Source organism: Pollachius pollachius (assembly GCF_949987615.1).
Source record: "Pollachius pollachius genome assembly, chromosome: 15".
Taxonomy (NCBI): domain Eukaryota; kingdom Metazoa; phylum Chordata; class Actinopteri; order Gadiformes; family Gadidae; genus Pollachius; species Pollachius pollachius.
This window is the reverse complement of record NC_136948.1, coordinates 1,574,240-1,596,963: the sequence shown is the minus strand read 5'-3', so window position 1 is coordinate 1,596,963 and position 22,724 is coordinate 1,574,240. Positions and strand designations below refer to the sequence as shown.

At 46.6% G+C, this 22,724-nt stretch overlaps 1 protein-coding gene across 2 annotated transcripts; it reads left to right on the top strand.

The window, feature by feature from the left end:
• Nucleotides 1-3,031: 3,031 nt before the first annotated feature.
• On the top strand, nt 3,032-18,978 carry LOC307086678 (class I histocompatibility antigen, F10 alpha chain-like). 2 transcript variants are annotated; one of them, XM_079751975.1, is made up of 8 exons: nt 3,032-3,133; nt 4,532-4,798; nt 6,936-7,214; nt 10,811-11,131; nt 11,703-11,804; nt 12,050-12,073; nt 12,376-12,443; nt 18,922-18,978. In XM_079751975.1, exons 1-8 carry the CDS (start codon nt 3,079-3,081, stop codon nt 18,961-18,963), a joined length of 1,158 nt encoding a protein of 385 aa, XP_079608101.1. In that variant the 5' UTR covers nt 3,032-3,078; the 3' UTR covers nt 18,964-18,978. The 2 variants fall into 2 exon arrangements, with proteins under 2 accessions (XP_079608101.1, XP_079608102.1); XM_079751976.1 differs by lacking the exon at nt 18,922-18,978 and adding an exon at nt 13,108-13,593.
• The last annotated feature ends 3,746 nt before the right edge of the window (nt 18,979-22,724 follow it).

The following is a 22,724-nucleotide window of genomic DNA, read 5'->3' as shown; positions in this document are numbered from 1 at the left end:
GCCAAGTATTACTCGTAAGTTGGCATAAACTGTGTAGTTTACCGTATTTTCCGCACTATAAGGCGCACTTAAAAGCCGGTAATTTTCTCAAAAAACGACAGTGCGCCTTATAATCCGGAGCGCCTTATATATGGATCAATTGGTTAATTGGTTGATCCATACTGGTTGTAAACGGCGCTCTGTCGAAATGTTTCAGTATGAAAAACCAATAAAAACAATTTAATAATAATAATAAAATGTTTCACTACGACTACGATAAAGCCACACCGCTTGCAGCATTACGGCTATCGTAGTCAGTGCACACAGCATTTTACTGCGCTTACTCACGGAAGGTCACACTATACGATCACAGAGCCAGGAAATCGGGCGGAAGACTGGCCACACTACAAGATTCGAGGGTGCGATGCTCTACTTTGTATCATTCACGTTTGCAAGATATTTAAAAAATCTAAGGTTTGGATCTGCGTAATTGTGTTTTACTTTTTTGTCATAAAGGTTCCAGTTTTATATCTGCTAAATGCAGCAACTCGTCCTCACAGTTGCGTTGCGCGTGACGAGCTATACAATTAGCACAGCTCCATCTAGTGGATGCATAACGCATCCCCAGTCAAACGTTTGACTGCAGTATCTTCTATGCTATGCGCCTTATAATCCGGTGCGCCCTATTTATGAAAAAAGTTTTAAAATAGGTCATTCATTGAAGGTGCGCCTTATAATCCGGTGCGCGTTATAGTGCAGGAAATACGGTACTCCCAGACATTCCAGCGACCTACCACTGATACTAGACTGCCCATACCAGTGCTGTGTGTTACCAGACCATCAAACTACCACTGATACAGACCCCACAAACCAGTGCTCTGTTACCAGACCATCAAACTACCACTGATACAGACCCCACAAACCACTGCTGTTACCAGACCATCAAACTACCACTGATACAGACCCCACAAACCACTGCTGTTACCAGACCATCAAACTACCACTGATACCAGACCGCCCATACCAGTGCTCTGTTACCAGACCATCAAAGTACCACTGATACCAGACCATCAAACCACTGCTATTACCAGCCAATTGCTGATGCATGTTACCAGAGCAGAAAAACTACCACTGTGACGGTTGCCAGACATTGAGGCCAAACTACCGCTGTTTGTTACGCCCAGACTTCCACGAGGAGGGGGGCTGACGGCTGGAGGACCTCCCTGCTGGTGGGGCGAGTGACACCCAACTCTACAGGGATGACCACGGAGGAGAGAGAGCTGGAGCTGTGCATCCTGAAGGGGAATCTGCTACTGATGGTACTGATACTGGGCAGGATGGGGTGTTGGGCTCTCCATCAGATGGTACTGGGTTCCAACCCCAAGTCAGAATACATGTAATGACATGCATCAGAATGCATGTCATTACAAGTCTCTTTGGATAAGGGGGTCTGCTAAATAACTGAATGTTGTGTCATTTTGAATAGTGACAGTGATCCATGTCATCTATTTTTGCACGGAGCGGTTCAAGTGCTGTGTTCAGTCTGGGAAGGACACACCTGAGCTGTTTCACACCTGCATGTCTAAACAGCTGAAGCCCTTCAGGTCAGTAGTGCTCTGCTGGAGATAACATGAGCTAGGATATTGTGTTAATTAACTACAGTTGTAATAACCTGTTTAATGTGACACTGCATTTTTTTCTCTGGCAACATTTCAGTGACCAACAAATGGTGCCTCATCACAGCTTATCATCGCTGGCCTATGGACTCATCTCCTACACTCACACGTCTTCCACCAAGGGTTCCTGCCTTCCCACAGTGGGAGTGTTCCTTGTCCTTCAAGGAGTTAGGGTTCAGTGTTAGGGACAGAGTTAGGGAGAGATGGTTGAGTCCTGGCTGGTTTACGATGAACCGCTCTAACGCTTTGCCAAAATGTTTCAATGGGCAAACACTCACATACACATAAAATGTATAATATGTGTTTATAAAATAAATTCTGATAACATTCTGTCTGTGTGGCTTTTTATTACCATTAAACAATTTTCTCTAACCTCAACCTCCCCACTGCTCTCACCTTACCCTCCCCTCTACCCTCACCTTAACCTCCCCTCTACCCTCACCTTAACCTCCCCTCTACCCTCACCTTAACCTCCCCTCTACCTTAACCTCCCCTCTACTGGGACACATACACACGCCGATGTGTATGTGTACACACCCATGCACATACACACATATGCACATACACACACAAACGATCACACACAGGCATATACAAAAACACACAAAGAGATTCACAAAATGTTTGTGCTATGGCCATAATAATTGATGACAAACATACCTCCATAGTATAGTCTGTATAGGTCAGTGTTTAAGTATGCATTATCCCCACTGTCCTATCTCTTGAGGAGGGTCAGACAGCACTGTCCCCTCTACCTCTCCCAGCTTAGATACTGACCTGGGCTGCAGTTGGAGAGGCTTTTCCTCCTCTGCCTCCGGCTCCGATTCCACCTCCACCACGGGGATGTGGGCGAGGGGCTCACTATCGAGAGAGAGGGATGGGGAAGGGAGAGAGAGAGATAGAGAGGGAGAGAGAGGGGGGAGAGAGGGGGAGAGAGAGAGAGAGAGGGAGAGAGAGGGGGAGAGGGAGAGGGGGAGAGAGAGGGGGAGAGAGAGAGAGGGGAGAGAGAGACAGACAGACAGAAGGATAGGGGAAGAGAGGAATAGGGGAAGGGAGGGAGAGAGAGAGAGAGATTGTTTACAGCCAATATATACCTTCAATGAGAGTTATTTGCACATGATGGACGGATGTCCATGTGCGTGCGCACGCACGCACGCACACACGCACACACACACACACACACACACCCAGAGGGTCTGTCTCTCTGTCGGCTGTCTGATGTGTTTAATCTGTTGAACACCGAGGTCTACTCGGCCTCTCTGGAAGCTCTCCTGCCCGTTCTGTTGCTTCACTTATTTCTACTTCAACTGTTGTTGTCTACCTGGTAACTAATGACGCGTCCACCTTTCTGAATTCCCATTGGTCGAGCGGTCCCGCCGGTTCAGACCTTCAGGAGACTAGACGACCATCGTCCACACTCAGCATGGGGGCGTTGGGACAGCTGCTGCTGCTGGGGCTCCTCTCCGGGGGGTCTGCAGGTAGGACCCTTCAGAGCGTCTCGGTCCCAACTATATATAGAACCGGAACTAGGACTATAGTGGTCCCGAGGCCGTGCTTAGTTTCGCTGTCTTTCCTGTTGATATGAAACTGTGTTTGTGTACAATCTCAAACTCGAACAATTAATCCACAGGATGATTAATCATTTACTTGTTCCGATATTTAAACCGAATTTTCAGAAACCAGTTTGTGTTTTGTTTCGACTGCGTTTCATTTTGGGTCCGAGCTGAGGAAATGAAAGTTAGTCTGAGACTAAACCGGATGATGATGTTGGGTTTCAGATGTCAACAGATGTCGGTTTATCAGATGCACTTTCATACTGTTCGACCCTACTCACTTTAATTCTTTATCAATTCATATCATCATATTTATATATGAGTAAATATTGCCTCCCAGGTCAGTGAAGTGTTGCGAACTAGATGGACATTCATGCACATTAACATTATCTTAATGTTATAATAATGTTTATTTAAGTTATTCATATCTTGTAATACTTAAGGAAACTGGCTCATTAATATGTTCACTTGATCAACAGAAGACACATTTAATCTCACTATAAATCATTTCTGGATCAGAAATCCTTTAGAATGTTAAAATGTATTTTATAAAATGGTGGATTAACGAATATATAGTTCTAAGAATGAAACAGTAACATTTACATTTACATTGAGGGCGTTTAGCAGATAGTTTCATCCAAAGAACATTAGTCATCAGAAAGAGGAACAACAATATATCACTGTGGGTACAGTGAGGATGTTCATAAAACCAAGCACTAACAATCACTAGGTTAACCCATATACAACACAGATAGCTAGGTTAACCCATCCCCCTTTACAACACAGATATCTAGGTTAACCCATCCCCCTTTACAACACAGATAGCTAGGTTAACCCTTTCCCCCTTAACAACACAGATAGCTAGGTTAACCCATTCCCCCTTTACAACACAGATAGCTAGGTTAACCCATTCCCCCTTTACACCACAGATAACTAGGTTAACCCATTCCCCTTTACAACACAGATAGCTAGGTTAACCCATTCCTAGTTGAGTGGAGGATTCAAATGAAGCTTAGACAAAGCGTTTCACTGTTACCTGAAGAGAAGGCAATACAGTTAAAACAAATCCTCCATGAATGTCCTGTAGACAGGGGGCGGAGCCACATGCTGGGGGGGAGGGGGCGGAGCCACATGCTGGGGGGGGAGGGGGCGGAGCCACATGTTGGGGGAGGGGGAGTGGGAGCAGAGCCACATGCTTGGGGGGGAGGAGGCGGAGCCACATGCTGGGGGGGAGGGGGCGGAGCCACGTGCTGGGGGGGGGTCTGTCTGTCTGTCCGTCTCAAGTGATGTACAGCATTAACCTGTCTGTCCGTCTGTCCACAGTGATTCACTCTCTGAGGTATTTCTCCACGGCGTCGTCTGGCCTCTCATCCTTCCCAGAGTTTGTTGCTGTTGGGATGGTGGATGAGGTTCAGATTGTTCACTATGACAGCGTCAGTAAGAGAGCCGTACCCAAACAGGCCTGGATGGACCAGGTCACCAGAGACCGCAAAGACTACTGGGACAGGGAGACTGGAGGATATCAGGGTAACCAGCAGGTCTTCAAGGTCAACGTAGAGACTGCTAAGAAGCGCTTCAACCAGACGGGAGGTATGGTCATACATTATATATGTACACACACACACACACACAAAAATGTACTAAAACTAAGCACGTGCCCGCGCTTGTGCACGTGCTGAACCCCACACACACACACGCATATACACACACACACATATGCAGGAGCACACGCGCGCACACACACACACACACACACAGGAACGCACGCGGACACACACACACACACACACTCACACACGCAGGAGCGCACAAAAATGTCTTTATTTGTGTCCGCATTTATTAAATACATTGCAGGGGCACAAATATTTTCAGTTGCTTTTGATACCTACATCCTCGAAACAACATGTTGTAATGCTTGAGTCAAACATGCACAGAGTAGACAATACGTACACATGAGGTTATTCAATCAACGTTGGTTGCACACAGTCTGTTAACATACAGAGAAAATCTATGGGTACAGAAAACACCTCCTCCTCCAAATAGCTCGGCTGCCTATAATGGAGGAGATTGAGCAATATGTTGCAAGCTGCTTTGCTTTACATTTGGTCAACCTCATAATTCTCAAGCCTCTGACCACCAGCCTGTGGACATGACCTAGGCTGCCGAAAATAAAAACGATGAGCTGGCATTTATAGCCTAAACGTATAATAGCTTGCACTAATGGTTGGTACTTAACTTGTTTAGTGAGGAAAGCTTCCTCTAAACTTGAGTCAAAAGTGCAACCGACTTCCCATAGGAAAACCTCTCTGCTATTCTCATCAATCACAATGACATCTGGTGTATTTGCTGTTATACCTTGAAATACATGGGGGTCATTGCATTGAAACATTTCTGGTTTCACACATGAATGTTTGTAGAACAAAACAGAGGAATCAAACATGGGTGACACATCTTTGGTGATAATGTCAACAATTCTGTCATGCCTGGCTATGTATAGTCCTTGGTAAACATTACAGCCGTTTAAAATGTGGGACATAGACTCTATGGTCTGACGCTGTCCATGATTATTGGGATACCAGATGGACAGATTCAGTTTAGTTGGCAGCACCTGAAGGCGTGCCTTTACCGTAAAAATTAGGATATCCTCATCGATAGCTGCATTTTTTAGAATCGAGTGGGACACAGAGTGATCAGCTGACTTGAGGCAGGCAAGCTTCCCTTGCAGCCTCAGTCCTGTCCAGCGCTCCTTTCTCTCTTGCTTTCTGAGCGTTAGAAGGTGCGCGCACGCCCCGATGGTGGGGAGCGCGCTTGATGTTCCGTCGAGGCTCGCTGTTGCGTGCACATTTATTGACAGGTCCGTGATCACAGACTTGGAGACGCTCACCGTCTCGTTGTCCGCTCTATTCCACTCCAGGGAAACACCAGTCCAGTCACACAGGTCGTTCAGGTCGGGCCAGTCAGAGTTTACGCCAAACCCTGGCGCATTGGTGTCCAGTTTACCACTGGGCTTCTTTTTAAACCCAAGGAAGCTGGGGAGGTCGCTCGTTTTCGGGACCTTGCGCCGCTCCAGGTCGAGAATGAGCGAGGCTCTGGCGATCTCTCTGACTGCCTGATCGTCGCTGTTAAGCATGTTTAATAAATGGGCAGGGTGTGTGGAAATATATGTCCATTCAATGTCTGTTATCCCTAGTCCCCCCTCCCGCTTACTGTGAAACATGAAGTCACGAGTTGTGTGTGTGCTCATGCCAAACCACTCTCTCACTCGTTGTACAGTTTTGTTGTTGAGTTCGTACAATACCTTCTTTGGTATGTGAACATTGGAGAAGAGATGGTTTATTTTTGCCAGAGCAATCTGCCCGATCGCCTCCAGTTTCATAACCAGAGGAGAGGAGTGTATCATGTGTGTATCATACCACACATACACACACACACACACACACACACACACACACACACACACACGTGTCCATGACTACCAACACACCCACATGTCCAGAGGCTACAGTACTGACCACAGGGAGCATCCCATAATACCTCTAGAGCAGCACCCAGACAGACAGACAGTTATCCTTCAGACAGACGGACAGTTAACCTTAAGACAGAGAGACAGTTAACCTACAGACAGACAGTTAACCTCTCTCTCTGTCTGTCTGTCTGTCTGTCTGTTTGTCTGTCTGTCTGTCTGTCTGTCTGTCTGTCTGTCTGTCTGTCTCTCTCTCTCTCTCAGGTGCCCACATTGTTCAGGTGATGTTTGGCTGTGAGTGGGATGATGAGGATGATACTACTGATGGTTATAACCAGCAGGCCTACGATGGAGAGGACTTCATAGCGTTGGACCTGAAGACCCTGACCTGGGTCGCTCCAGTGCATCAGGCTGTCCCCACCAAACTGAGATGGGATCAGAATAGAGCTAATAATCAAAACTGGAAGAACTACCTCACCAAGGAGTGTGTTGATTGGCTGAAGAAGTACCTGGCCTATGGGAAGAGCACTCTGCAGAGAACAGGTAGAGTCACATGACCTGGTGGGCGTGACCGACTCATGTCTGGTGGATTAAGTGATACACTACAGCAGTGGTGGCGCCCCCCCCACCCCGTGGGTCGGCTGTCTCCATTACCAACCCCACTCAAACTCGGGCTATTTTGCTTGAATAAAAAATGATTTTATTTTTATTTTTATTATTAAGCAGATTTAGCCTACTGCTATAAGCAATAGGAGGCTGGTTGGATAAGAAAGAAACACGACTACATCAGCATTGGTTGTAATGTAGTTTTTTTTAATCAAATGGAAAATTAAATGTAGGCTACAAGACGTGTAATTTAATCATGGACAAAAATCATGTGCACTTCACGTGAACAACATATTCACATCAGCTGAATAATCAAGTGAATAACAGTTAACTATCAGACCAATCGCTAAACAGACCACCAGCCTTAGCCATTAATAAAGCTATATTGTAAGACGCCAACAACCCGCTTTCACTTTGATTGACGTTCCAGGCGAACAATTCAATTCAATTCAATTCAATTTTATTTGTATAGCCCTTAATCACCATTACAGTCTCAAAGGGCTTAACAAGTCAAATATTTATGACACCCCCCTTTACCCAAGCCCCCACAAGGGCAAGAAAAAACTCCCTTGAAATTAGCAAGGAAGAAATCTTGAGAAGAAACGCATAGTGGGGGATCCTTCTTCCAGGGATGGTCAGGAGTGCAATGGGTGCCATAATTGACATACAGGTAAATACATGCACAAAAATGGGGATGTGGTGCTGGCCGGTTGACCATGAGGAGAGTCCAGGCATCCAGTCCAGTCACCGCAACATGCTAGAACAGACAGAATAGTGAATTAGAACGGAACAGTACATAGCGGGAATGTATACTGCATTAACAAAACACAAACAACCAGAGTGGTCTTCACTTCGCATTTTCACAATCGTTTTCACAATCCTATGTTCCAAATGCAAGATCGTAGAGGTGCGTTTTGAGCTTTCCTTTGAATAGCTCCACAGAGTCAGCTTCCCTGATCACTTGTGGCAGCCTATTCCATAGGAAGGGGGCTCGATAGGCAAACGCTCTCTGTCCGGCCGATTTCTTTTTAACCTTCGGCAGTGAAAGAAGGCCAGCTCCCGAAGACCGGAGGGACCGAGAAGGACTATAAGGAATGATCAGGTCCTTCAGGTAGGATGGAGAAGATCCATGCACGGCTTTATAGGTTAGCAGTAGCACCTTAAAGTCCGATCTGAAAGTTATTGGTAGCCAGTGCAGAGAGGCGAGAATAGGTGTGATATGATCAAACCTTCTCGTTCTGGTCAGCAGTCTAGCTGCAGCATTCTGTACAAGCTGTAGACTTTTTGTGGTAGATTTTGGTAGTCCCGAGAACAGTGCATTGCAATAATCCAGTCTTGATGAAACAAATGCATGAATCAGTGTCTCTGCATCCGCTGCAGATAACATTGGTCTGATTCTTGCAATGTTTCTCAGATGAAAAAAGGCAATTCTAGTTATGCTTCTAACATGTTGGTTGAAGCACAGTTGAGGGTCGAACAGGACCCCAAGATTCTTGACTGATGCACTCTGTAGGATGGCGAGTCCATCCAACCACAGTGAGACATCCTCAAACTCTCTCCGGTCCCGCTTGGAGCCGATAATTATCAGCTCTGTCTTCCCAGTGTTAAGCTGGAGGAAGTTTTGTGACATCCAGCCCCTCACCGCAGCTAGACAGGACTCAACCCTCTGGATCTGGGGCGAGTTCCCTGAATCCACTGGAATGAAGAGCTGGGTGTCATCCGCGTAGCAGTGGAAACTAATTCCGAAGTTGCGGATAACGTCGCCCAAGGGAAGCATATAAATTGCAAAAAGTAATGGGCCAAGGACCGACCCTTGTGGTAAGCCACAGCGTAGTTTGCAGTGTTTTGATTCTGAACCCTCATGGAGCACAAATTGGGTTCTATCTGTGAGGTACGATTCAAGCCAACCAAGAGCCGTACCCCCGAAACCAACATAGTGCTCAAGACGGTGAAGAAAAATGCTATGGTCGATCGTGTCGAACGCAGCACTCAGGTCCAGCAGCACAAGCATTGAGCTTGTATTTTTATCCAAGGCAAGAAGGATGTCATTTACAACTCTTGTAACAGCAGTTTCAGTTGAGTGGAAATTCCTGAACCCTGACTGGAAAGGTTCGAAGAGATTGTTCCTCGTCAGATAATCGACGATTTGCTTTGCTACAATCCTTTCCTGTACCTTGGACAGGAAGGTCAGGTTCGATATAGGCCGATAGTTCCTGACTAAGTCAGGGTCTAGGCCAGGCTTTTTGAGTAGCGGTTTTATCACCGCAGCCTTGAAATTGGAGGGAACAATTCCTGTTGAAAGCGAAAGATTCATAAGCGAGAGTATAGTAGGCCCCACAGTTGGAAGAAGTTCTTTAAGAACCTTGGAAGGGAGAGGATCCAACATACAAGTTGTTGGTTTCGATGCCTTTATCACCTTTTCAAGTTCCACCAGAGGAATTGCCTTGAACTCCAAGAAAGTTGCGTCAGAATTACCCATCCTACTAGGCAGGACCCCATCCTGCCCCACAGGATGTGTAGGACAAGCTGCACGGCAAGCATCAATTTCCTCTCTAATCGATTGAATCTTATTCACAAAGAAATCCATGAATTCACCTGCCATGATGGAAGAACTTACTGTCTCAGTCTGAATCTGAGTCAGACTCTTCACCGTGTCAAAAAGAAACTTGGGATTGTTTCTATTCAAGTTGATGATACGGGAAAAGTAGGCGTTCCTGGCAGTAGTCAGCGCACCCTTATAGGTGAGCAGACTGTTGTGCCATTCAAGATGAAAGACCTCAAGTTTAGTCGAGCGCCATTTGCGTTCAAGGATTCTGCAGCTTCGCTTCATAGTGCGCGTTTCTGCATTAAACCAGGGAGCTGGTTTTTTCAATGATCGTCAAGGATGTTGATTGTAGGACGCCTTGAACGCTGATCCCTCAGAGGCTTTAGTAGGCTGGATCTTTGGATGCCTTGTCAGGATGTTTTTTAAATTAATGTTCCTGTAACCGCGAGGGTTTCATGGCCTCATTAGAGAAAACGTGATCTCAGAGCAGGCGCATAGGTGAACTACTGTTGATCTCTGAAGGAATAAATCCATCATTTATGCAAATGACGTTTTACTGTCTGCACTTTTTCTTGCTATCCGCCATGTTTGATTGTGTTGTGTTGGTTATTGAACTGTTAACCCGTGAACTTGGGTTATGTTTATCAGCGTTACTATAGAGTTCATGACGATAGCTGATGTAACGGGAGTCCGGGCGTGGGCAGGACCGAACCGCGCTGTATGATCACTGTTACACTGCGCATAGACAGTGAAAAGTAGCTGAGACGGTGGAGGGGTTAGGAACCCATCAATGAAAATAGGCTGTTTATTTCAGTTACCCTATTTTTACACCAAAAAGATTTGAAAACCATGAAAGTTTAAAATCAAAAAGATTTTAAATTCCCTCTCTCTCCCCCCCTTCTCTCTCCCCCCCCTCTCTCTCCCCCCCTTCCTCTCTCTCCCCCCCTTCCTCTCTCTCTCCCCCCCTCTCTCTCCCCCCCCCCTCCAGAGCGTCCCCGGGTGTCTCTGCTCCAGAGGAGCCCCTCCTCCCCAGTGGTGTGCCATGCTACAGGCTTCTTCCCTGACAGGGTGATGGTGTTCTGGAGGAGAGACGGCCAGGAGCTCCATGAGCAGGTGGACCCCGGGGAGGTCCTCCCCAACCACGACGGGACCTTCCAGGTCAGCGTGGACCTGGACCTCACGGCCGTCCCACAGGAGGACTGGGGGAGGTACCAGTGTGTGGTCCAGCTGAAAGGCATCGAGGACATCTCCACCCCCCTGGACCCCGCCCTCATCAGGACCAACTGGGGGAAGACCGGGAGGGACGGAGGTAGGGAACACACCTCACCTCCACCTCACCTCCACCTCACCTCACCTCCACCTCACCTGACCTCCACCTCACCTCCACCTCACCTGACCTCCACCTCACCTCCACCTCACCTCACCTCCACCTCACCTCCACCTCACCTCACCTCCACCTCACCTCCACCTCACCTGACCTCCACCTCACCTCACCTCACCTCACCTCCACCTCACCTCCACCTCACCTCATCTCACCTCCACCTCACCTCACCTCCACCTCACCTCCACCCGTCCTCCACCTCACCTGACCTGACCTCACCTCCACCTCACCTCACCTCCACCTGCCCTAACCACCACCCCTGCCGTCAGCTGGACCCTGGAGACCCCAGCCTGGTCCTGGTCTCAGGACCAGGCTGGGGTCAGGGTCAGGGTCATGACCCTGAGCTCCAGGACTCCTTCTGTTGGCCCAGTGTGTAGACGTTGTGGGGCTCATGTATGCAGCAGCATGTGTCTTCAGGCTTACCTTGGGGTGTGAGCTGATGGAGGGGAGATGACTCCCAGCTGACACACCTGATCTCCTGCTCTTGATTCCCCTGAAGGGCTCCCGGGGGCCTTCCCCGTCGCTGGCTCTGTGGTTGGGGCCCTCCTCCTGGTTGGAGCTCTGGTCCTGGCGGGAGTCTGTTGGTACAGGAAGAGGAACGGTGAGTGAGCTGACCCCTGACCCCCACCTGCCCCTACTTCCTGCCCCCTCGCTGCGTCCCTTCCTAGACTCTGATTGGTCGTCGTGATACTCTAGCGGTCTGGTTGTAGAAACCTCTCTGTCACTGGATGAAGAACCTCCTCTAAGGTCCAGGCCCCAGTGATGTTGTGGCTTTAAGAATATGAAAGTAAACAACATGAGGATGTTCACCACTGTTACACACTGATCATTTCTCCTGGTCCTTAGATTCAGCCAAACGTCCAGCTGCTGGTGAGTAACATGTGTTTTTACTGCAGTTCTGCTCTCATGATTAACAATACTACCAACAGAGACCATGGTGACTTGTCTGTGGACTATACAGCTCTGTAGATCTAGATACACCTAGCTCTGTAGATCTAGATACATCTCGCTCTGTAGATCTAGATACATCTAGCTCTGTAGATCTAGATACACCTAGCTCTGTAGATCTAGATACATCTAGCTCTGTAGATCTACATACACCTAGCTCTGTAGATCTAGATACATCTTGCACTGTAGATCCATTCAGCTCCTCACCGTCTGCTTCTTGCCAGGTTCTGACACCAGCTCTGAGAACCCTGAGGGACAGAAACATCTTCTGGCCCCGACCCCTGACCCCAAGGTCAGTATTCTGTGACATCACAATCTTTTGGAGGATGGGTGGGAGGGCACTAATATCTTCACAGTACATTACTGCAGTACTTCATGAGAGGAATATATATAGTACTTCATCACAGTAGTATATTTTGTAGTTCATCACAGTGATAGCAATTTTGTAATAGTATTCATCAGTGATAGTAATTTTATAACAGTATTCATCAGTGATAGTTATATCGCGAAAGAATTCATCAGTTATAGTATTATTATAACAGTATTCATCAGTAATAGTAATATTATAACAGTATGCATCAGTGATAGTGATATTGTGATAGTATTAGTTTTTTCGCAACTTGGTCAATTTTTAACCCTAAAAAGATTAATGGATTTGAAATATGATTGCTATGTATCGGGTGTTTGTGTGGGGACCCTGTTTCAATGGCTAGAGGCTAGCTGCTTCTTTACTCCCGGTCTTCAGGTCTTTACTCCCTGTAGAAGCTAAACACTAACAATAATGCTTCAACAATCTTTTAAACCTGATGCTATCTACACAAACGATATGCCATATGAAAGAGACCCCAAGGAGTCCAACGGTACAAGCCCTATCATGTTGTGGGCTTATGATGAGGTAGTGAGCAGTGACGTGCTGATAGATGGTTGAAGCTGACCTGTGCTCCCTTGGTGTTTAGAGCTGAATGATGAAGAGGCTTCTCGTTGGAGGATTGATCATCGTTCATAGTCCTGACCATCAGGTGTGGGGCTCAGATCGCCTCAGACTCAACGACAACACTCTGACTCACTTTGATTTGGAAAACAATCATTCATCCCTAAGAGAGCTTAAATTAATGAGATCATTATTTACTCTTATTACAGTATAACAACGTGATTATTACCAAATAAAATCACTGTCATATTCCATTAAGTTGTGCATTTGATAATTTGTTGAGTTATTGGTTGACTCGCCAATCTGTAACTAATGCTTTGAAACCATGGCAACATGATCTCCCTCATGAGCGGCCATCTTAGTTAAGATGCGGTTGCTCACCGCATAACGTTTAACGAGTGGGTGTATAATGTTTAAGATTTTTAATATAATATTATTAGGATTATTAAGGGGCCGTAATCCAGACCGTTGATTTAGACTATTCTTGTCCCTAATTAGACCTTCTTAAATACTATATATATATATATATATATAAAATAATCATCACGTCAGTCTTTTGGAAAATATTTTAGAGTTGCTGGAATACACTGGTTTTGTGGGATTTATAATTAACATATTACAAGCTGTTTTTTTCTTTTTGATGTCAATAAATTTTCCAACTTCCAATTCCAGTCTGCTTATTTCATGTTGTGGTAGACTCTAGATATAATTCACCATACTGTTTTCCATGTACTGTCTCCTTCTGTGTAATAGGGATACTGTCTCTTTAAGATCGCACAACCTGTTTGTTGATATGCCGGTCAGCGCGAAGTTGAATTTAGCAGTTTTGGTTGAATGAATAAATGATTAAAAAAACGTAGCTAACTTAACAGATCATTTAGATACCTGAACGTAACACTCATGCTAACAACAACACAAGCTTGGCTATAATCTGTGATTTCAGCCCATAGAAACCGTGTGTATAAACTTTTCGGCGCACATTTTACAGGCTTAATGGAATCTTCTCCACTTTATCCAAGACTGTGTTTTATGTCACACCACCACTGGAAGTCTGTCTTAGAGGGCTTGGAAGGTCAGGAAAAACAAAGGAAAAGTCACTTGTCACTCATCACCTTTTCAGGGGAGTTCCAATGTACCAGAGCGATGTTGTTTAGGGGTTTTAACTGAAGCTTGTAGATGAAAACGTCCTGAAACTAAAGGCGTTGTGTATGTTTGGTGTAAGGAGCTCACACGAGTCCCAGCGTTCTGCTCTCAGCTCTTTATTAAAACATTCCTGGACACGACGCTCTGTGATCACGAGTGATGTGATGATGAGAGTTGATCAGTAGCCCGTCCTCTGGCCGGGTCACATGGGGCTCCAGGTGGGAGGTCAGAGGTCAGAGCCCGTCCTCTGGCCGGGTCACATGGGGCTCCAGGGGGGAGGTCAGAGGTCAGAGCCCGTCCTCTGGCCGGGTCACATGGGGCTCCAGGTGGGAGGTCAGAGGTCAGAGCCTGTCCTCTGGCCGGGTCACATGGGGCTCCAGGGGGGAGGTCAGAGGTCAGAGCCCGTCCTCTGGCCGGGTCACATGGGGCTCCAGGGGGGAGGTCAGAGGTCAGAACGTCCTTCCTCTATCTGTGGATCAGCTCTGAGACGTCCTTCTTACACACCTTCACCCAGCTGTTCGCCTTCATGTGGTACACTACACACACACACACATACACACATTATTCAAACAAACACACACACACATTATACACACACACACACAATACAAACACACATTTTGATAAAATATGTCTTTTAGAATACTAGTACGGATATGTACTGGGCCTTGATCAGTATGACCAGACCCCCCCCTCTTCTGTCCTCCATCATGATCCACACATCTAGTCAGTCTGGTCATTTGATGCTAAAAGCCTCTCTGTGGTCATGTGATGCTACAGACCTCTCTGTGGTCATGTGATGCTGCAGACCTTTGTGGTCATGTGATGCTACAGACCTCTCTGTGGTCATTTGATGCTAAAAGCCTCTCTGTGGTCATGTGTTGCTCCAGACCTCTCTGTGGTCTTGTGATGCTACAGACTTCTCTGTGGTCATGTGATGCTGCAGACCTCTCTGTGGTCATGTGATGCTGCAGACCTTTGTGGTCATGTGATGCTACAGACCTCTCTGTGGTCATGTGTTGCTCCAGACCTCTCTGTGGTCTTGTGATGCTACAGACCTCTCTGTGGTCATGTGATGCTACAGACCTCTCTGTGGTCATGTGTTGCTCCAGACCTCTCTGTGGTCTTGTGATGCTACAGACCTCTCTGTGGTCATGTGATGCTACAGACCTCTCTGTGGTCATGTGATGCTACAGACCTCTCTGTGGTCATGTGATGCTACAGACTTCTCTGTGGTCATGTGATGCTGCAGACCTCTCCGTGGTCATGTGATGCTGCAGACAGACCTTTCTGTAAGTTCTCAGCTGCATTGGAACATACGAGTTTCTATCGTACTTCCCTGAGTGCTGATTGGTCCTATCGTACTTCCCTGAGTGCTGATTGGTCCTATCGTACTTCCCTGAGTGCTGATTGGTCCTATCGTACCTCCCTTAATGCTGATTGGTCCTATCGTACCCCCCTTAGTCAGTACCGTGCGGTGACCTTAAATTTCAGTGGGGCAGAAACTACTGCCGTATGAAAACAACCATAATTTGTTTTTGTAATATGTATATACATATATAATATTGCATTATACATTATGTATACAGTATATATATACTTTGTTTAGTGGTCAGGTTTATTATTAAAGGTTAGGTTATAGGTTAATCCTTAAGATTAAATTGACAAGTAGATACTCTAATTGATTTTAAACTGATATGAAATTGAATTAAAATATATACAGAAATTAATAATACAAAATTATTATATATAGTTATAAAAAGCTGAGAAGCATTGTGATACATATACATTCATAAAAATATTTATTAACTGCATTTTTGATGTTAGGTTATTTAGATAGGTATTTAGCTTTTCATTATTTAATAATAATAATAATAATAATGCATTTTATTTATAGGCGCCTTTCTTGACACTCAAGGTCACCTTACAAAATCAGACATCCATAATAGCAAACAAAAAAACAAAACAAAATAACAACAACATAATAAAACAGTGTACAAGAGTGTTCATTCTAGTCCCAAGAATGCAACTGACTTAAAGGGAGGCTTGGCTGAATAGATAAGTTTTCGGGTGAGATCTGAAAGTGATAATGGAACTAGAGTGTTGGATGTCATGAGGCAGAGAGTTCCAGAGGTGGGGGGCTGAGCGACTGAATGCTCTTGACCCCATGGTAACCAGGCGAGCTGGTAGGAGGGTGAGCTGGATGGAGGAAGACCATCTGAGAGAACGGGTGGGTGTCTTGATATGGAGGAGCTCGGTAAGATACTGAGGGGCAAGATTGTTGATGGCCTTGAAAGTGAGAAGCAGGATCTTGTAAATGATACGATATTTGATGGGGAGCCAATGAAGTTGCTGCAGGACAGGTGTTATGTGACTGATGGAGGGGGTTTTAGTAATGATACGGGCTGCAGAGTTTTGTACCAATTGTAATTTATGTATGGACTTAGCAGATAAACCAAAGAGGAGAGAGTTGCAGTAGTCCAGACGCGATGCGACCAGGGTGTGGACCAGAATTTCAGTAGTGTTGGGGGAGAGAGATGGGCGCAGGCAAGAGATGTTACGTAGATGGAAGTATGCTGACAGAGTGAGATTATTGATATGGGACTGAAATGATAGGGTGCTATCCAGGTTGACACCCAGACTCTTGACCTGGGGAGAGGGGGAAACTGATAAATTGTCAATGGAGATGGAGATGTTATTTATTTTAGAGAGGGTGGATTTGGTGCCAATAAGGAGGATTTCAGTTTTATCACAGTTGAGTTTGAGAAAGTTTTGGGAGAACCAGGATCTGATTTCCTGGAGGCAATCGGAGAGGGTGGTGGGAGGGAGGATCGTGTTGGGTTTGGTGGACAAGTAGAGCTGGGTATCATCTGCATTACAATGGAACTGAATATTATATTTACGGAAAAAATGGGCAAGAGGGAGGAGATAGAAAATGAACAGGAGGGGTCCAAGGACAGAACCTTGGGGTACACCAGAGGAGAGGGGGGAAGAATGGGATCTAAATTCTTTGAGTTGGACAAACTGAGTAGGTCCAGACAGATATGATTTAAACCAGTCCAGAGGTGTTATGTGTGGGAAATTACAGCAGCAGGGGGGAGGTTAAAGTCAGAGAATGGACGGGAATGAACTTTTTGAAAGTCAGGGGAGGGTAGGATGCTTGAGATCAGGGGGACTAACTGCTGATGAATTTGGTCAATTTTAGTATTACAAAATGTCATAATGGAATTACAGGAGTCAGTGGAGTAAAAATGGGGAGGGTCCGGTGGGCGTAGCGTTTTGTGAACCAGGGAGAATAGTGCTCGAGAGTTTCCAGTACCTAACCTGATTATTTCTGCATAATAGTTGGATTTTGCGTTGGTCAGAGAATCCTTATAGAAGAGGAAATGGGTAGTGAACATTTCCTTGTGGATGGTACGCCCAGTCTTCCTATAGAGGCGTTCCAGTTGGCGACCTCTGGCTTTCAGTTGGCGAAGTTCAAGAGTAAACCAAGGCGCAGATTGTGTAAATGAAACACTCCGTGATTTTAAAGGGGCCAGGGTATCCAGGAGACTGTGAAGGCCACTGTTGTAGTGACTGAACAGTTCATCAGGGGTGGATGTAAAGTGGATGCTCGGAATTTATTTGATGATATACAACATGAACACAATCATACTAAACGTAAATAGCGTTAACATCATGAAAACAGAGATATAATCTTTCTGCAGATCAAATAATAGAATGTATAATGGTGCGTTCACATCGCTGGAAATAATGGGGAAAACATTTGTCTGAAAGTTCGCGTGAAGGACCCCTCATGACGCTGTTATGATTCTACTTCCAATTTGGCAACTGGGGCCAAATTTTGATAACAGAGTTGCCAAGTTGGGGACGTATGGTTTACTAGTGACGCGCATGAACATGGCGGAACATGAACGTTTGACTCAATATAAAGAACCAACCATTATATCACATACTTTACTATTGATTGACGTAACGTCTGTTGGCATGACTTTGCTCAGTTTTAAACGTTGTGTACTGGTAAACCAGCTCTATATAGGGGCAAGTGTAGCCTTCCACACAGTGGCAATACTGTATGTGCTTCTCATAAATAAAAGCAAAAGGATAGGTGATAGGCATCAAGGAAATGAAGGAATACAATCTTGGGACTGATCCTACTAAGTTCAGTTTAGTTCAGACTAGTTTTTATTGGGAAAAAGCCCTGCTATGAAGAACTTTTAGATTCCCAACCGGCTGTTTCCCAAGTGCACATGAACGGTCGCTCTCGGGAACACGCGTAGGTGTGAGCGTCATGACTGGTGAGCCGTCTCGTTATCACCAGGAGAGTGAACGCGCCTTAAATCCTTATTCAGTTCCCTACCCAGCTGGCGTGTAGAACCAAGACGGCTGCTGGCCCACGACTGATCTGACTGGTTTGGAGACAGTCTGCCTGGGCGACCTGATTGGCTGCCTGGGTCACATGGTGTGCTGAGTGTTGGCTGTGGAAATCATCATCATCATCGTGTTGTGTACTAAAGTGAGATCATCGTTGTGTTGTGCACTAAAGTGAGATCATCGTTGTGTTGTGCACTAAAGTGAGATCATCATTGTGTTGTGTACTAAAGTGAGATCATCATTGTGTTGTGTACTAAAGTAAGATCATCATTGTGTTGTGTATTAAAGTGAGATCATCATTGTGTTGTGTTGTGTTCCCTAGGTGGAGCAGGGTCAAGAGACAACACCGTCACCAGCGTCATAACACCTAAACTGCCAACACACAAAATGGCGTCCAGTGAAGTATGACCTGTAATGGTGGCGGGAGAGTCCAGAGATACGGGAGCCTCACCGCCCAAGGTGTCCATGATTACGCACAAACTTCACTTCTTAAATCGTCCCAGTGTGTGTGTCTGTGTGTGTTTGCTTGTGTGTCCGTGCGTGCAAGCGTGTGTGTGTTTGTCTGTGTGTGTGTGTATGTGTGCGTGCGTGCGTGTGTGTGTCAGTATGTGTGTGTTTTGTCTGTCAGCGTAAGACATCTGATATCAGGTCGCAGTAGAGCAGGAGAGTCTCTCTGACTTTCACTTTCCTTTGACTCCTCTGGCACAAAACAAACATACCCACACTGCACACCCACTCTCTCTCTCTCTCTCTCCCTCCCCCCCCCCCCCCCCCCTCTCTCTCTCTCACCCACACACACACACACACACACACACACACAGAGACAACATCTACGTAGTTTCCTGGTACAAGAGGACCTACAGTGTGTATATATCTCGTCACATTAGACTTCTGCAGTAATTGATAAATGTTCGGTCTAGTAAACCGATATCCAGCCCGCGTCGCCTCGTCTGAACCCACGCGGAGGAAAGAGTCACTTTCTCTTTCAGATGACCACGGGATTTATTTGATATCAGTACTAATTACTTAAAAAAAAGGAACAAACTCCATTCACAGACTATTGGTCAAGAGTCGCCTTGGCCAGAGCCGCAATGATATGCGAATTTGAAGCGTTCATGAGCGACAACAATACCACAAAATATGATCTCATAAAGACGCCCCATTGTAACATGAGCCACTATGGCTCAGAGGAGATAACCCCTCCCACTTTGACTCAGTGGAGATAACCCCTCCCACTTTATGACTCAGTGGCGATAACCCCTCCTACTTTATGGCTCAGAGGAGATAACCCCTCCCACTTTATGACTCAGTGGAGATAACCCCTCCCACTTTATTGCTCAGATGGGATAACCCCTCCCACTTTATGGCTCAGAGGTGATAACCCCTCCTACTTTATGGCTCAGAGGAGATAACCCCTCCCACTTTATTGCCTCAGTGGAGATAACCCCTCCCACTTTATGGCTCAGAGCTGATAACCCCTCCCACTTCATGGCTCAGAGGAGATAACCCCTCCCACTTTATTGCCTCAGTGGAGATAACCCCTCCCACTTTATGGCTCAGAGGAGATAACCCCTCCCACTGTCAGTCTGCATTCACAGGCTGTGACTGACCTCTAGTGGAGGAGATGAGAGCAGAGGAAGACGGGGTAGGATGGGCCTACAACTGGTGTACAGTATTATGTATAAATGTTGCTGTTTGAGATAATGCTTTATAATCTACAGTTGGTTTATAAGTAACTAATGTACTGTTACTGATGTTTACTGATGTTATTATACAGCTTTTGCTGTTTTGGGTGGATAGTGAGATTGCACCAAACAATTAATTAAATGAAGAATTTTCAAACTTTGTGTTGAATGAATAGTTGTTTTATTTGCACACTAACAATTAACGTTAAAACATACAGACGCAGGCGTATCACCTCCAAATGTATGCTGGGTAATAAATGTGTTGATCGCATCTTCCCACAAAATCGATGCGTCCTCATCAATCACTTGTCCACAGAGCAGAATTCTGCAAACAACCCTGAGCAGGTTATTAAAGAGACACAGCGACTGTCCAATTTGAAACAAAATTCAAATAGTTCACATTCTATGGATAAAATAACATTCTAATTGATAAATTAACAAAAATTCCATTTGAATTTCGAAATAATATGTGTGAAAGCAGAGCTGGAGACTTGAGGCTTGACTTGACCTGTGCGACTAGACTCTATGGAAGACTGGACTCAGACTCCCTGCTGTGAGACTGGACTCAGACTCCCTGCTGTGAGACTGGACTCAGACTCCCTGCTGTGAGACTGGACTCAGACTCCCTGCTGTGAGACTGGACTCAGACTCCCTGCTGTGAGACTGGACTCAGACTCCCTGCTGTGAGACTGGACTCAGACTCCCTGCTGTGAGACTGGACTCAGACTCCCTGCTGTGAGACTGGACTCAGACTCCCTGCTGTGAGACTGGACTCAGACTCATTCAGTTCGCCCGTGCCTAAAACCGCCACATGTATGCATCCATCTGTTTAAACACACGCAAACTACACGTAACGCATAATGCAGTCCATGGCAATGTATATTAACGGGGGGACACATGCATAATAGGAACCCAAGTCGATAACGATAATGTATACAATACTGGTAAGAAACTATCTTTGTTAATGTTTTGCCGCATATCATTAAATAGACCAACAGTTGCGGCCACAGGACCACATATCATATGTGTGTTAAAGGAGACATATTATGGTGTTTTCCCAACAAGTAAATACATAATAATAATAATAATAATAATAATATTATCTATGGGTATTTATATAATATTATATCTAATATCACGGCCAAAAGCTACGTGCGCCTCGGATGATATTATGATTCATTAAGACTGCGTCTGACGTCTCTGGTACTTCCACAACAAGTAAAGACTCGTAGTGGGGGATATCTCGGCCATGGTTGAGTGGAATATGGGGGGAAGGAACTTTGGCCTTGACTCTCTGAAGTCCATGAACCGTGACATGGAGGAGAAAGGGATTGTACGGACTGCCGCCGAGCTCCCCGCTCCGGAGCTGCCAGCTTCGGTGGCAGGTCAGCACCCGGAGTACACCCGCCGGCGGCAGGTCAGCACCCGGAGTACACCCGCCGGCGGCCGGTCAGCTCCTGGAGTACACCGCCGGAGCTGCCGGACTGCCGGCGGCCGGACGGCTTCGACGACGGCCGGACCGCCGCCGAGTCCGGCCGGGGTAGCTCGGCGGTAGCCCGGCAGCTCAGCTCCGGGAGTACAATCCCTTTCTCCTCCATGTCTCCTCCTCCGGACCGCCGCCGAAGCTTCGGAGGCGGTCCGGCAGCTCCGGCGGGGTTAGCAGAGCTACCGTAGCTCGGCGGCGGTCCGGCAGGGAAAGGGATCGTACTCCCGGAGATGAGCTGCCGGGCTGCCGCCGAGCTACCCCGGCCGGAGCTGCTCGTCCGCTGGTCCACAAAATCGTAGCTATGCTCTGATTGGAGGGGAGTGGGGAAGTGGGGGGTAATATTCAATTGTGCCCCCTTCCTACGTAGGAGGGGGCGCCGAAACTGACTCGCTCGTTTGGTAACAGTAGGCGGGGTACAGAGATGTGTATCTCACTCAAAAAATCATGTACAGACTTTTTTCAAAGTTTTTATGCGTGTGGGAGCACCAGAGACCCAAAACAACACCCCAAATCCCAGGAAAAGTGTTGTTTTCATAATATGTCCCCTTTAAGTTTTATTTGGCGAAATTTACATGACGGCTCATGACGGTTGATCTCCATCACCTTGTTCGCCTCTTTGGACGCTGCGAGACAGGCGCTCATGTTAGCGTGCCGCGGGCCGTTTGGGGTTAGTGCGCCACGGGGTGCTAGCACTCCGCTGGAGGTTAGCGCGCCGCGGGGGGGTTAGCGGGCCACGGGGGGTTAGCATGCCGCCGGGGGGGGTTAGTGCGCCACTGGGGGTAAGCGCGGCGCTGGGGATTAGCGCGCCGCTAGGGGCTAGCGGGCCACGGGCCGCTGGGGGTAAGTGTGCCGCTGGGGATTAGCTTGCAGCTGGGGCTAGCGCCCTGCTGGAGGTTAGTGTGCCGCTGGGGGTTAGCGCACCGCGGGAGGTTAGCGGGGTTAGCCTCACCGTTA